General features: G+C 45.8%; 1 protein-coding gene across 3 annotated transcripts in view; it reads right to left on the reverse strand.

The window, feature by feature from the left end:
* Positions 1-13,848, reverse strand: part of LOC126198537 (eye-specific diacylglycerol kinase) — a 679,131-nt gene that overhangs the window by 245,407 nt on the left and 419,876 nt on the right. For all 3 annotated transcript variants that reach the window (XM_049934939.1, XM_049934938.1, XM_049934937.1), the window contains exon 3: positions 1,210-1,413. In XM_049934939.1, the coding sequence (XP_049790896.1) occupies positions 1,210-1,413 (204 nt within the window). The remainder of the gene's footprint in view (positions 1-1,209; positions 1,414-13,848) is intronic.

A 13,848-nucleotide genomic window follows, 5' to 3' on the forward strand; every position in this document is an offset into this window, starting at 1 on the left:
TGGATACAAGTGATAAGTCAGGACGCTTACGTATGTGTCACCTGTCAGAGTCGTATCTAGACGTATCAGGGGTCCCTTATCACTCCAACTGCACTCGCCCCACACCATTACAGAGTCTTCGCCAGCTTGAATAGTCCCCTGCTGACATGCAGGATCCACGGCGTCTCCGTAGCGTAGCCGTACACGTCCATCCGCTTGATAAAATTAGAAACGAGACTCGACCGACCAGACAACATGCGGCCAGTCATCAACAGTCCAATGTCGGTGTTGGCGGGCCCAGACGAGGCGTAGGGCTTTTTGTCGTGCAGTCATCAAGGGTACACGAGTGGGCTTTCGGCTGCGAACTCCCCTATCGATGACGATTCGTTGAATGGTTCGCACGCTGACTCTTGTGGATGGCTCAGCACTGAAATCTGTAGCAATTTGCATAAGGGTTGTAGTTCTGTCACGCTGAACGATTCTCTTCAGTCGTCATGGGTCGATTCTTGCAGGATCTTTCTCCGGCCGCAGCGATGTCGGAGATTTGATATTCACCTCATATTCACGATAGACTTGTGAACTAGTTGTACAGGAAAATCCCCACTTCATCGCTATCTCGGCGATTCTGTGTCCCATCTTTTCGTGCGCCGACTATTAACACCACGTTCAAAGTAACTGAAAGCTTGATAACCTGCCATTGTACCGATCTAACAACTGCGCCAGTCACTTGTCTTATATAGGCGTTGCCGATCGCAGCACCGTATTCTTCCTGAATATGCATATCTGTACCAGTTTCTTTGGCGCTTCAGTGTATGATCAATCAGTCAATGGCTGCAACCAGAAGCGACGCCTCTGCAAATTTATATATTGATAGACCTGTGTGTGTTCGTACGAGACGTTTGTGTATATTGTCGAAAGACGATACTTGTCAATATTTATTGGTGGTCGTGGGATTGGCACGAAATTTGATTTTGATTGAAGAAGGGATCGGTTGGTAGGACATGTTCTGAGGCATCAAGGGATCACCAATTTAGTACTGGAGAGTAGCGAGGAGAGTAAAAATCGTAGAGGGAGACCAAGTGATGAATACACTAAGCAGATTCAGAAGGATGTAGGCTGCAGTAGGTACTGGGAGATGATGAAGCTTGCACAGGATAGATAGCATGGAGAGCTGCGTCAAACCAGTCTCAGGACTGAAGACCACAACAACAAGATGTACTGAGTACTCACCTTGCCGCACTGCTTGCACTTGCCCTTCTGGGAGCGCCGGTGGACCCAGTGGTGGTGGATGGAGGTGTGCTCGCGGTACTGGCGCACGCCCACGTCGCGGAACGTCGGCTTGCACGTGAAGCGCACGCGGTCCATCAGCGTCGCGATGCAGCTCGTGTGCGCGATGATCTTGCACGCCGCGCACTTCATCCGCGGGCCGTGTTTCTGTAAACAACACGCAGTGTCACTGTATTGGCCGGCAACTGGTTACCAGTAACTTCATTTCACGACAAAGAATATCTTGCAGTAAATGCATCAGTCAAGAACGCCAGAAAAAAAAAAAAGAAAAAATCGAGGGTAGCCAAAATTAGTCATGTCCAAGCAGGGGTAAAACCAACAGAATGCTTACCAGTCGAAAAGAACTTGGAATGGACTTCATGGAGGTCACTGAACAAGGTTACGAATGGGCCTTGGTAAATCAAAGGACAACCTAACAAAATGGGGTACTTACAAGGGTCAAAACTTTGTAATGTCGAGAGGTACAGAGTGAAATTTTTTCTCTGCAGCGGAGTGGGCGCTCATATGAAACTTCCTGGCGGATTAAAACTGTGCGCCGGACTGTCACTCGAACTCGGGGCCTTTGCCTTTCGCGACCAAGTGTTCTCCGACTGAGCTACCCAAGCACGACTCACTATCCATCCTCACAGCTCTATTTCCGCCAGTACATCGTCTCCTACCTTCCAAACACAAGAGCTCTCCTGCGAACCTTGCAAGACTAGTTCTCCATTAAGAAAGGATATCACGAAGACAGGGCTTAGCCACAGTCCGGGTGATGTTTCCAGAATAAGGAAGTTTATAACGGTTCGCAGGAGAGCTGTGATTGGGTATCTCAGTCGGAGGAGCCCATGCCCGCAAAAGGCAAAGGTTCCAAGTTCGAGTCTCGGTCCGGCACAAAGTTTAACTTGCCAGGAAGTTCCGAGAACTACAGACAACGAAACATCTGTGCGAGTCCTTATGATGCTCACATTGTTACAACGAAGACACAAGGGAATGTAGTATTTGCTCGTTTCTGTGCAAAGACCGTCTGATTTCAATTTTTTATATATATATATATATATATATATATATATATATATATATATATATATATATATATATATATATATAGCTTCTGTTTCCTTACTTGAAATTGTATATTTGTAGAATCCTACGTGCGTGCTCCTGACTCGAGAAAATAAATAACGATGAAAACCTGTTGACCAAGTTGACATCTTGGAAAAAATTAGACACGTATAGGGTCGCCAAAACCAAATTGGCTCTGAAAGATTGTCTACTGAGAACATTTTCAAAAAGGACCTGCATATTTATCCTAACAAATTTTCTGTTGTTCATGAGCTAAAGCTTCACGACTAACCTAGACGCCATTGCAATTCGGCAAATCTCTACAGAACAGAAGTTTTAACCTATCCATATTGCGAAGACACCTCTCAAGAACCAGTTAGCTGGACAAATTCATATGGACACCGTCAGACTGGGAATTCCCCTGCACACAAGAGTTACCAACCTCGTCCAGTAGCTTAAGATGTATACCAACATCGCAGAGCACTTGCAACACGTGGGCATCCATTTTATGATTGAGCCATAGCTACCGCAATAATTGATTGATTCTACAAACACACACCAGCAACTGATACCAGAAGAAGAAACTGCTGACAGTAATTTTGTAACTGGTTATTTGTGTGCAGTGTCAATCTCTTGCCCGGTTAGTTATTTATTGCCAATGATGAATCCCACAAAACTTGTCCAAATCACATATGATTGCCAGTTACTAATGTCCTCAGCAAAAGAATGAGGAAGTTTATAATGGTTGATTTACATGCAGTGATAATACGCAATGAAAAAATATTGACGTGTACCAAAAATTAAGTGTTGACGTAACAAATGAATATGTAATTATAAACATATTAAATAACAATGAACTTGTTTAAATAGCTGGGCAGCTAGAGACCAAATAAATACAATTAAAAAAAAGCCAACTGCCACGTGATCTCATTTGCTTGTGGTTTTTAAATGAAGTGATACCAGGACATTTGGACTCTCAGATTTTACTTCCTCTGGTATGTAAAGAATACCAAAGTACCAACATACACGTTTCTTTTTGCGCAGAAGAATCCAGCGAAAACTGTCTAAACTCGCCACCCCCCACACAGATGCTGGCTTTCGTACGAAACTGAAGGCAAGTAGCCTATATATCGGTGCGTGAAAACTGTTAGAAGAATGTTGCCGGTAGAAGCCAAAGTGTTACCTCGCAGCCCGCATCTCGTGGTCGTGCGGTAGCGTTCTCGCTTCCCACGCCCGGGTTCCCGGGTTCGATTCCCGGCGGGGTCAGGGATTTTCTCTGCCTCGTGATGGCTGGGTGTTGTGTGCTGTCCTTAGGTTAGTTAGGTTTAAGTAGTTCTAAGTTCTAGGGGACTGATGACCATAGATGTTAAGTCCCATAGTGCTCAGAGCCATTTTTTTTTGTTACCTCGCAGAGGTACTGCCATGTGACGAAGACATCTGACACCTGTGCACTTCGCGACTTCCTCTCTGTGACAAGAAATTTCGAGGACACAGAAGACAGAATATGACAATATGGTAAAAAGAACTGCAGTGATGTCTTTTTGGCACCAAAATTAAAGATAATTATAATAGGAGCGACAGAAATATACCTGTGTTCAAAGAATAGTGGAATAAAACAGCGGAAGAAACTAAATGGAAAATAAAAATTCTGCGTTTACAACACTGCAGTGAAAAAGAGATGCCACTGAGGCTTCAAAAGAGAATTGGTGTGGCAGTGAGCATGTTAATGTACCAAATGTATGGTTTTTAGGGGCTGACTAGTAATTTTCTGGGCACGTATATGATCGACAGGAGCAGCTTGTCCAATGTAAGCGTAACATTACATTTCTGAATAAACACTATCTACTATATACAATGGAAAATAGCTACTACATTTAACTAAGTTTTGTGTTTTTATTACGACAGTGGCATGATATATTCTGTAAAATAATTTCTATTCCAAGAGACTTCATGTTTCCTGTTTCCTCTCGTCAGCTTTTTCTTTTAGTTTTGTTCACTGCCACTGCCTATATTGCAGCGGCTGTACAGAAGGCACTAATTGCTGATTTCCCTGAAGTAGTCGACATCATGAGTGCTTGATCTCCGTCCGTGCGATACTGATGAGCATTTTGTGATACGTTTAAACACAAGGAACTTTTCCCGTTCGTTTCAGCGCCCTAAACGTAACGTGTAATTTGGAACTATCGTTATAATTGCGTGGTTGGTAAGAATACACTATGTGGCAGGTTCAACGGCTTTACTCTCCGAGTCCCCGTAGTTTCTTCAAGAACTCACCATTTCATTAACTTTTTTCGGAAGTAAAAGTGATTTTCGCATCGACACTATTGCAGAAAAGAGACTTCTAGCGATAATGAGGTACTTCTACGAATGCAGTGCATTTCAGCAGTCAGTTGTGGCGTTCAAATCAACAGTTTAGATTAGATTAGTTTTTCGTTCCATATATCCGTGCTGAGGAGATCCTCGTGGATGTAGAACATGTCAATATTTTTTTATTTTTTATTTTTTTTAAAGCTGAAATAACAATACTAATAGTATGAATACATACAATACATCATTTGTTTCTATTAAAAAATTCGTCAATGGAGTAGCGCAGTGCAGCAGCGCAGTGCCGGACTGAAGCGCTAGAACCGCTCGGTCACATGGGCCGGCTCTAAGCGCTTCAGTCTGGAACCACGCGGCTGCTGCGGTCACAGGTTCGAATCCTGCCTCGGGCGTGGATGTGTATGGTGTCCTTAGGTTAGTTAGGTTTAAGTAGTTCTAAGTCTAGGGGACTGATGACCTCAGATGTTAAATCCCACAGTGCTTAGAGCCATTTGAACCAAGCCATTTGAAGACGCATGCCTAAAACTATTTCTTTGGCGCTTTAGTGTATTTCTACATATTTTTTTGATACGCTACGCAGCAGTCTCGCCGTTTCCCACCTTCCAGCAAGTGTGTGCGGAGAGTGGCTGATTAAGTAAATTAAGTGCGGAGCACACAATCCTAATCATCTGGTCCACTGGACTCGAGCTGTGAAGCGCCAAGGTAAATAGAGTCGTACGTGTGGACTTTGCCAGAGTAGGCGTGGCTGACTGCGTGTTTTAGCGGCGTCGGCCAACACCCCCGCGGCTCTCGTGTAGCTGTAGCGGCAGCTGCGCCCGTGACGCGGACAGGGCCGGCCGCCATCGATCAGCCCGCATCCGTCGCTGATTTGCATAATTGCCGTTGCCGTCGGGCGGCCACGGCGCCGCTGATAGTCCGATTCGCTCAATAGCGCCTCCTCTGCCGGCGAATGCTTTTCCCGTCGGGACTAGGGGGGCGCCACTTATCATACTCCACGTGACAACCAGACTCCCTCGCTCAACACCCTTTCATTCCCTCTTGATGGTTTAAGGACACGGTCTCCAGTTGCTCTCAGCCTTAATGGACTATTACAGAAAGCGGTAGGACTAAAGGCTACACTGTTATAGTTCGAAGGGAGGTCACCTGACGAACCAGCTGTAAGCGATATGTCTAAGATAAATTTGAAGCGGTAGATCCGAACTGGGACGATCTTTCCGTACATCTACGTGAGTATTACGCAATTCAGTCTTAAGTGCCTATCTAAGGGTTAATCGAACTACATTCAGACTGTTTTTCCACCGTTCTTCTCCAGAGCAGCGCGCGGGAAAAACAAACACTTAAATCTTTTTGTGCGAACTGTGATTGCTCTTATTTTATTACAACGATCATTTCTCCCCATGTAGGTGGGCGTCGACAAAATATTTTCGCATTTGGAGGAGAAAGTTGGAGAAGGAAATTTCCTGAAACCTTTTTCGATGTCTTCCATCGATTCTATCTGGTGAAGGTCCAATACTCCTTAGTAACATTCCAGAAGAGGACGAACAAGCGTAGTGTAGGCAATCTCTGTAGTAGCCCTGCTTTATCTTGTAAATGTTCTACCAATGACACGTACTCTTTGGTTCACCTTCCCAACATTTTCTATGCGAAGCTTCCAATTTATGTTGTTCGTAATTGTAATTCCTAGGCAATACGCACAACTGACAGCCTTTAGATTTCGTGTAACTTAAATTTAACAGACTCTTCTATTAATACTCATGTGGATGACCATATAATTTTGATTATTTAGAGTCAGTTGCAACGTTTCGCACAATACAGGTCTTAACTCCATCATTTTCCAATTGGTTCTGATCTACTGATGACTTTACTAGACCGCAAAGGACAGCGTCGTCTGCAGACAATCTAAGAGTGTTGCTTGGATTGCCTCCTAATCGTTTATATAGTTTAAGAACAGGGGAGTCTGTAACTATTTCTTGGGGGGGGGGGGGAGGGGGAGCTTGATATCATTTCTATTTTACTCGATGACTTTCCGTCAACTATTAAGAACTGTGACCTTTCTGACAGGAAGTGACGAATCCAGTCCCACAATAAAGACTATACTTCATAGGTACGCAGTCTCATTAGAAACCTGTTGGTTATGTCCTTCAGCATCCTTACATGAAATGATACATATGCCTAAAATACAAAGTTACATTTTAAAACTAATTCATCTGGAAGGGAGTTAACGGAAGAGTACACTTATGTTCAGAAAAAAAAAACGGAATATCTTGAGCGGCTAGAGAGAGGACTTTCGTACTCACAGGACATGTGCATTAGTATGCTCTGCAGAAATGATAATATTTTCAGTCACCTCGGTTCAGCATGCGCCTGTCAGGCACAACAAAAAAGGTTCAAATGGATCTGAGCACTATGGGACTTAACATCTGAGGTCATCAGTCTCTTAGAACTACTTAAACCTAACTAACCTAAGGACGTCACACACATCCATGCCCGAGGCATGATTCGAACCTCTGACCGTAGCGGTCGCGCGGTTCCAGATTGAAGCGCCTAGAAGCGCTCGGCCACGGCGGCCGGCGCACAGCGTCCACCATGGGCCCTGATAATTTGTTCCATGCGTGATGCCACTGACGTATGAAAGGCACGAATGGCGTCCTGCGGTGTAGCTATCCATGCTGCATTCATTCACTGCTCTGTGTTCGGGCAGCAACATGTGATCGTGTATTGTCTTGCTGAAAAATGGCGTCTGAGGCGTTGTGCAGAAAGGGTATGGAACAGGTAGCAAGACGTCATGCACATACGTCACACTGGTTACAGTGCCATGGTCACGTACCAACTCTGATTTGTTGTTGTACCCGATAGCAACCCACACCACAAGGCATTAAGCTGACGCTGTATGTCATGTGCGAATACAGTCACTGTAATGCTCCCCCTGAGTGAGGCGAACGAAAATGCGGTCGTCATTTTCAAACAAACAGATCCTGGACTTGTGCGAAAACACAATCTGATGCCATTCCCACCTAAGTGCCGTCGTTCCATACACCACTGCCCTCTAGCACGTTTCTGCTCATTCGTTAAAGGAAGGGAGGCGGAGAAGTGGACGATGTGCATTTAACCCATGCCGTAACAAATGTCGACGGACAGTCGCCCCTGATAGTCCACGACGTGGTACACAGTTTGTTGCGCAGAGCCGAGGAGGACGCAGATCTGTCCTGCAATGCCATTCGGATAGAATCTCGATCTTCTCGGTAATGCACTGTCACAAACACCCCGGTCCCAGACGTGCAGCATTTCCCCGAATGGTTGCATACATGCCAATACTGCAAAGTCATTCATACTCACTGATTTGAAGGTACGGTTCGTGCATACGTCTGCGAGAAATCCTGCACGTCTACTCAAGTCACACTGATCCATTACCTTCGGCTTATGGCGAGAACGAGAGCCGCAGGCACATTTTACCGACAGGTGGTGGTGTCCCCCGATATCGATGTTGACCTAGAATCCGCGGGCCGACATGGTTCAAATGGTAATCATTTCTGCTGAACATACTAATATGTATGCCTTGTGAATACGAACGTTCTATCTCTAGTCGTTCAAGGTGTTCTGTTTTTTCTAAACATGAGTGTTCAAAACAGACGAGTTGGAGCACATACACCATTCTTCAAAAGACTCGTCTAACTCTGAATGAATTATTGCTCTCTACAATATGATCCGTTTATGGACAAATACGGATCCGTTAAGTCGAAAACCGCTGCTCTATTTATCACGGGAGGAAAGCTCACGCTCCCTTATTTGAAGAAACTTCAAAAAATAAAATAAAAAAGCGACTGTCATTTTGGAGACATTACTAGTCCACACTTGGCATCGATTTTCAAGACCTTTTTACACCAAAAGATAAATAATGTACAGATGTGGATTGTTGACTGACTGTTGCGTATGTCTGCAGGCCGCAGAGATTTATCTATTTAGAAATGGCGACCAAGTTCTCTTACCAGAATGAGATTTTCACTCTGCAGCGGAGTGTGCGCTGATATGAAACTTCCTGGCAGATTAAAACTGTGTGCCCGACCGAGACTCGAACTCGGGACCCTTGCCTTTCGCGGGCAAGTGCTCTACCAACTGAGCTACCGAAGCACGACTCACGCCCGGTACTCACAGCTTTACTTCTGCCAGTACCTCGTCTCCTACCTTCCAAACTTTACAGAAGCTCTCCTGCGAAGGCAAGGGTCCCGAGTTCGAGTCTCGGTCGGGCACACAGTTTTAATCTGCCAGGAAGTTTCATATCAGCGCACACTCCGCTGCAGAGTGAAAATCTCATTCTGGAAACATCCCCCAGGCTGTGGCTAAGCCATGTCTCCGTAATATCCTTTCTTTCAGGAGTGCTAGTTCTGCAAGGTTCGCAGGAGAGCTTCTGTAAAGTTTGGAAGGTAGGAGACGAGGTACTGGCAGAAGTAAAGCTGTGAGTACCGGGCGTGAGTCGTGCTTCGGTAGCTCAGTTGGTAGAGCACTTGCCCGCGAAAGGCAAGGGTCCCGAGTTCGAGTCTCGGTCGGGCACACAGTTTTAATCTGCCAGGAAGTTTCAAGTTCTCTTACCGACAACACCTACAGCCCACATTTCAATATAGTGAATATTTTTATCTATATAACGTCAGACGTTCGACGCGGAATGGAAGTTGGAACTAGACGCATGGGACATCCCATTTCGGAAATCGTTGGGGAATTCAATATACCGAGATACAGAGCGTGAATAGCCTGCCGCGAATACCAAATTTCGGGCACTACCTCTCACCACGGACAACGCGGTGACCGACAATCTTCATTTACGAACCCGGAGCGGTGGCGTTTGTGCACCGGTCAGCGCTAACACTCAAGCAACGCTGTCTGAAATTGCCGCAGAAATCAACGCGGGACGTCCGACGAATGTATCCGTTAGGGCAGCGCACCGAAATCTGGCGTTAATGGGCTATAGCAGCAGACGACCGACGCGAGTGGCTCTCTAACGGCACGACGTCGCCTCTCCTGGGTCGTGACAATATCGGTTGGACCACAGACAATGAGAAAAACATAGCCTGGTCCCTATTTCAGTCGGTCAGAGCAGATGATAGGGTTCGTGTGTGGCGCAGACGCCACGAAGCCATGGACCCACGTTCACCCAAGCCACTGTGCATGCTGGTGGTGGCTCTATAAAGGTGTGGGCTCTTTTTGCATGGAATGGTCTGGGTCGTCTGACCCAAATGAACGAACTGAAGCTATCCGCAGCAATCCATAGACTTCATGTTCCCGAACAACGATGGAATTTCTATGGATGACAATGCACCATGTCACTGGGCCACAGTTGCTCACGATTGGTTTGGAGAACATTCTGGACACTTCGAGCGAATGATTTGGCCACCCAGATCACTCGACTTGAATCACATTGAACACTTGTGGGACATCATCGTGGGGTCAGTTTGTGCACAAAATGCTGCACAGGCAATCTTTTGCAATTATGAACGCATATTGAGGCAGCATGGCCCAATATTTCTTCAGAGGACTTCCGATGACTGTCGAGCTGCTCCAATACGCTGGGCAGTATTGAAGTCTGACACGATATTAGGAGGTACCCCATCACTTTTGTCACCTCATTTTATGTTAGTAAATAAAATTACTGGATATGTTTTGCTATTTAGGGAGCAAAATGACACATGATGGCTGAATTAGAGGTAATGTAAAACAGAGACCGGCAGTTGCAAGAAAAGCGTTTCTGAAAAAGTGGAATTTCTTAATATCAAACAAATATCTTAAGGTTTGATCTTCTTTTGAAGATATCTGGATTATAGCCCTCTACGGAAGTGAGACATGGACGATTAACAGTTCGGACAAGAAGAAAATGGAGGCTTTTGAGGTATTGTAAAACAGAAGAATGCTGCAAACTTGATAGATGGGATAAGTAATGAGAAAGTACTGACCTGAACTGGGGAGAACAAAAGTTTGTGGCACAACGGTGACTAAAAGCAGTGGTTAGCACACTCGACTTGCATTCGGGAGGACGTCGGTTCAAATCCGCGTCCGGCCATCTGATTTAGGTTTTTCGTCATTTCCATAAATCAATGGAGGCAAGTGCCTGGATGGTTCCTTTGAAACGGCACGGCCGATTTTCTTCCCCATCCCTCCTTAATCCGATGGGACCGATGACCTCGCTGTTTGGCCTCCTCCCCAAAACCAACCAACCAACCCAACTAAGAGGTTTTGGTTGATAGGATACATATCAAAGTCTAAGGAATCGTGAATTTGGTAACAGAAGAATGTGTGGCGGGGGATGAGGGGGGGGGGGGGGGGGGGGCGAGAAATTATAGAGACTTAAATATGAATACAGAAAGAAGGTTCAAATGGATGTAGGTTGCAGTAATTATTCGGAGATGAAGAGGATTACTCAGTGAACCACCCTGTTGCTTCCTTAAGCACTGGGTGTGAACAGTTCTTAAGCGGTAGCGACTGGCTCTGCCTCTTGGGCAGACACCTGCAAACTTCCAAGAATTTTAATGGAGATGTTATTCACTCCCGACCTTGGAAGGCAATCGATACCGTTGCTACTTGCTGGAGATCTCAATTTGCCAAGGGCCTCGCCGCAGTGGTAACTCTGGTTCCCGTCAGATCACCGTAGTTAAGGGGTGTCGTCACTTCTGGCTAACACTCGGATGGTCCGTCGAGTGCTGTTGGCAAGAGAGGTGCACTCAGCGCTTGTGAGGGCAATTGAGGAGCTACTTGACGGAGAAGTAGCGGCTCTGGCCACGGATACTGACAAGGCCGGCAAAGCAGTGTGCTGACCACATGACCCTCCATATCCGCATATGACGATACCTATCAGCTGAGGATGGATGACTCGGCGGTCGGTCGCACAGAGCTTTCAGTTAATTTGGTAACCGAAGAAAGTGGACAGGGAATACAACACCAATTAAAACGGATGAACTCTAAGCAGTGGTAAATATTATTCTGAACTTCACCTAAGTGTGGGCAACAGCAGGAAACAATGAGCAGCCAAAAAAATGGTTCAAATGGCTCTGAGCACTATGGGACTCAACTGCTGAGGTCATAAGTCCCCTAGAACTGAGAACTACTTAAACCTAACTAACCTAAGGACAACACACACATCCATGCCCGAGGCAGGATTCGAACCTGCGACTGTAGCGGTCGCGCGGTTCCAGACTGTAGCGCCTAGAAACGCTCGGCCACCAGCGGCCGGCGAGCAGCCAAACTATTTACATAGAGAGATAGTAATCAAGAACTACTACTATTTATTGCCTATACAAACCGAAACATACTTCATGGACATTTAATTGAAACCATCTGAACAGCATTACCAGCAATTACCCTAATTTTTATTGCACTCCCATAAAGTGTTGCGCGCAGAATAGTAATTAAGCGTAGAAATAAAATTTTGCTAGAACCGCTTGGACAATGCAAAGTGCACGTCCACCTGGTACGGAGCAGCGGTGTAACCAATGTCAACACTCGGAAGAACGGAAGCGCAAACGGATAGGGAGCTTTTTGCCCCACGGTATGCGAGAGAGGACGCCACAAAGCGCTGATTAAGTACTTAGAGACACACCGCTCTTCTGCAAAAAGGGTGCATGTGGGAACTCCATCCAGGGACGACACAAGAACGCCTTTCAGGTTGCAAACTTTGCACAAAGGAACTCTTTGAAGCTAAAAATTAGGCCAGCGAAGAGTACTGAGAGGCTCAAAAATGGCAGACATTCGGTCACCTATATGACGCAAATCACTTTGTCGACTGCTATAAACCCTCGCGCTTTCCTTCCACTCACTTTCAGGGTTACGCCATTCTGTCAGTGTCACGGATACCAATAGAAGGTCAAGCTCTACCAATTGCAGGGTGCCCCGGTGAATACATCACTGTTTACAGCCCCCACCGCCTTGGACTCCACTGCTACGAGTTTGCAGCCGTGTGGCTGTGGACGGAACTTTTCGAACTGCAGTCCTGCTGGTCATAACGGTGACTGACTGAAAACGAGGACCGGGCCGATCTTCCGTCAATGAAGAACGGCTCTGCCCGTCTGTGGGCTATTCGACTTTGAAGCCACTGCTGGGCAGCCCAAGTACCTCATTGCTGGCTGTTCGCTGGGGGCCGGCCGAAGTGGCCGTGCGGTTAAAGGCGCTGCAGTCTGGAACCGCAAGACCGCTACGGTCGCAGGTTCGAATCCTGCCTCGGGCATGGATGTTTGTGATGTCCTTAGGTTAGTTAGGTTTAAGTAGTTCTAAGTTCTAGGGGACTAATGACCTCAGCAGTTGAGTCCCATAGTGCTCAGAGCCATTTGAACCATTTTTTGTTCGCTGGGGGACCGTCTCTCGCACTGTTGGATCTTCCGTCTAAAACGCCATCTCGACAACCGACAACAGGGGCATGCAGATGTTGGGGCCGAGCCTAAAGCCGTCGGCACACGGCCAGTGCTGTCGAACAACGTGCCGCTGAACGCTCAGCACACGATACGTGGGCCCAAACGTGGTATACGCGATTGGCGCTCCAGCGGCAGTTGTGGGATGTTTCTAGTTCGTAAGCCACTCTGTTCACTCAACGGCGCGTGAGTAAAATTCCCACATTAGCTCTATTAAAACACACGTTTCCTCCACTTTCCAAATCCTAGTCACATTGTTCTATACGTAATATTCACAAATAAAAACTTAAATATCCATGTACATGTTTTAAGACAAGAAGGAAAGTATCGTGTCCAATCCATAAGGACACAGGCTTATAAAAGTTGCATTACAAACAGTGCGACACAAGTTTGCAATAGTTTTCCACATAAGATAAACATTATTTTATCATTCCCACAGTCTTACTTGATCACTGTTCCTACCCAGTAGCTGAATCTCTACAACACGTGAATTAGGAAACTTAAAACGTAACAAAATATCTTTATCCAAGTAGCGCAAGCTGTCCTGCAGATTACACCAATCGAACCAACTCACTCCTCCAAAACAGGCGAACTTATATTTACATAAAATCAAATATTGTAGTATATACTTACATTAAACTAATAATAAGGCATCTGAACCTATTAAAAAGGTAAAAAAATAATCAGACACGGCAAGACGCGAACCACCACTATATCGCATATCTTGTTGATAAACAGCAACGCTACTCGCTGCGCTTTTTTAAAATTACATTTTGTTCGTTTTCGTTCGTTGCATCTGATCGGTGCGGACACCCTTTTAAGTTCATTG

The sequence above is a fragment of the Schistocerca nitens genome, chromosome 8, assembly GCF_023898315.1.
Source record: "Schistocerca nitens isolate TAMUIC-IGC-003100 chromosome 8, iqSchNite1.1, whole genome shotgun sequence".
Classification (NCBI taxonomy): domain Eukaryota; kingdom Metazoa; phylum Arthropoda; class Insecta; order Orthoptera; family Acrididae; genus Schistocerca; species Schistocerca nitens.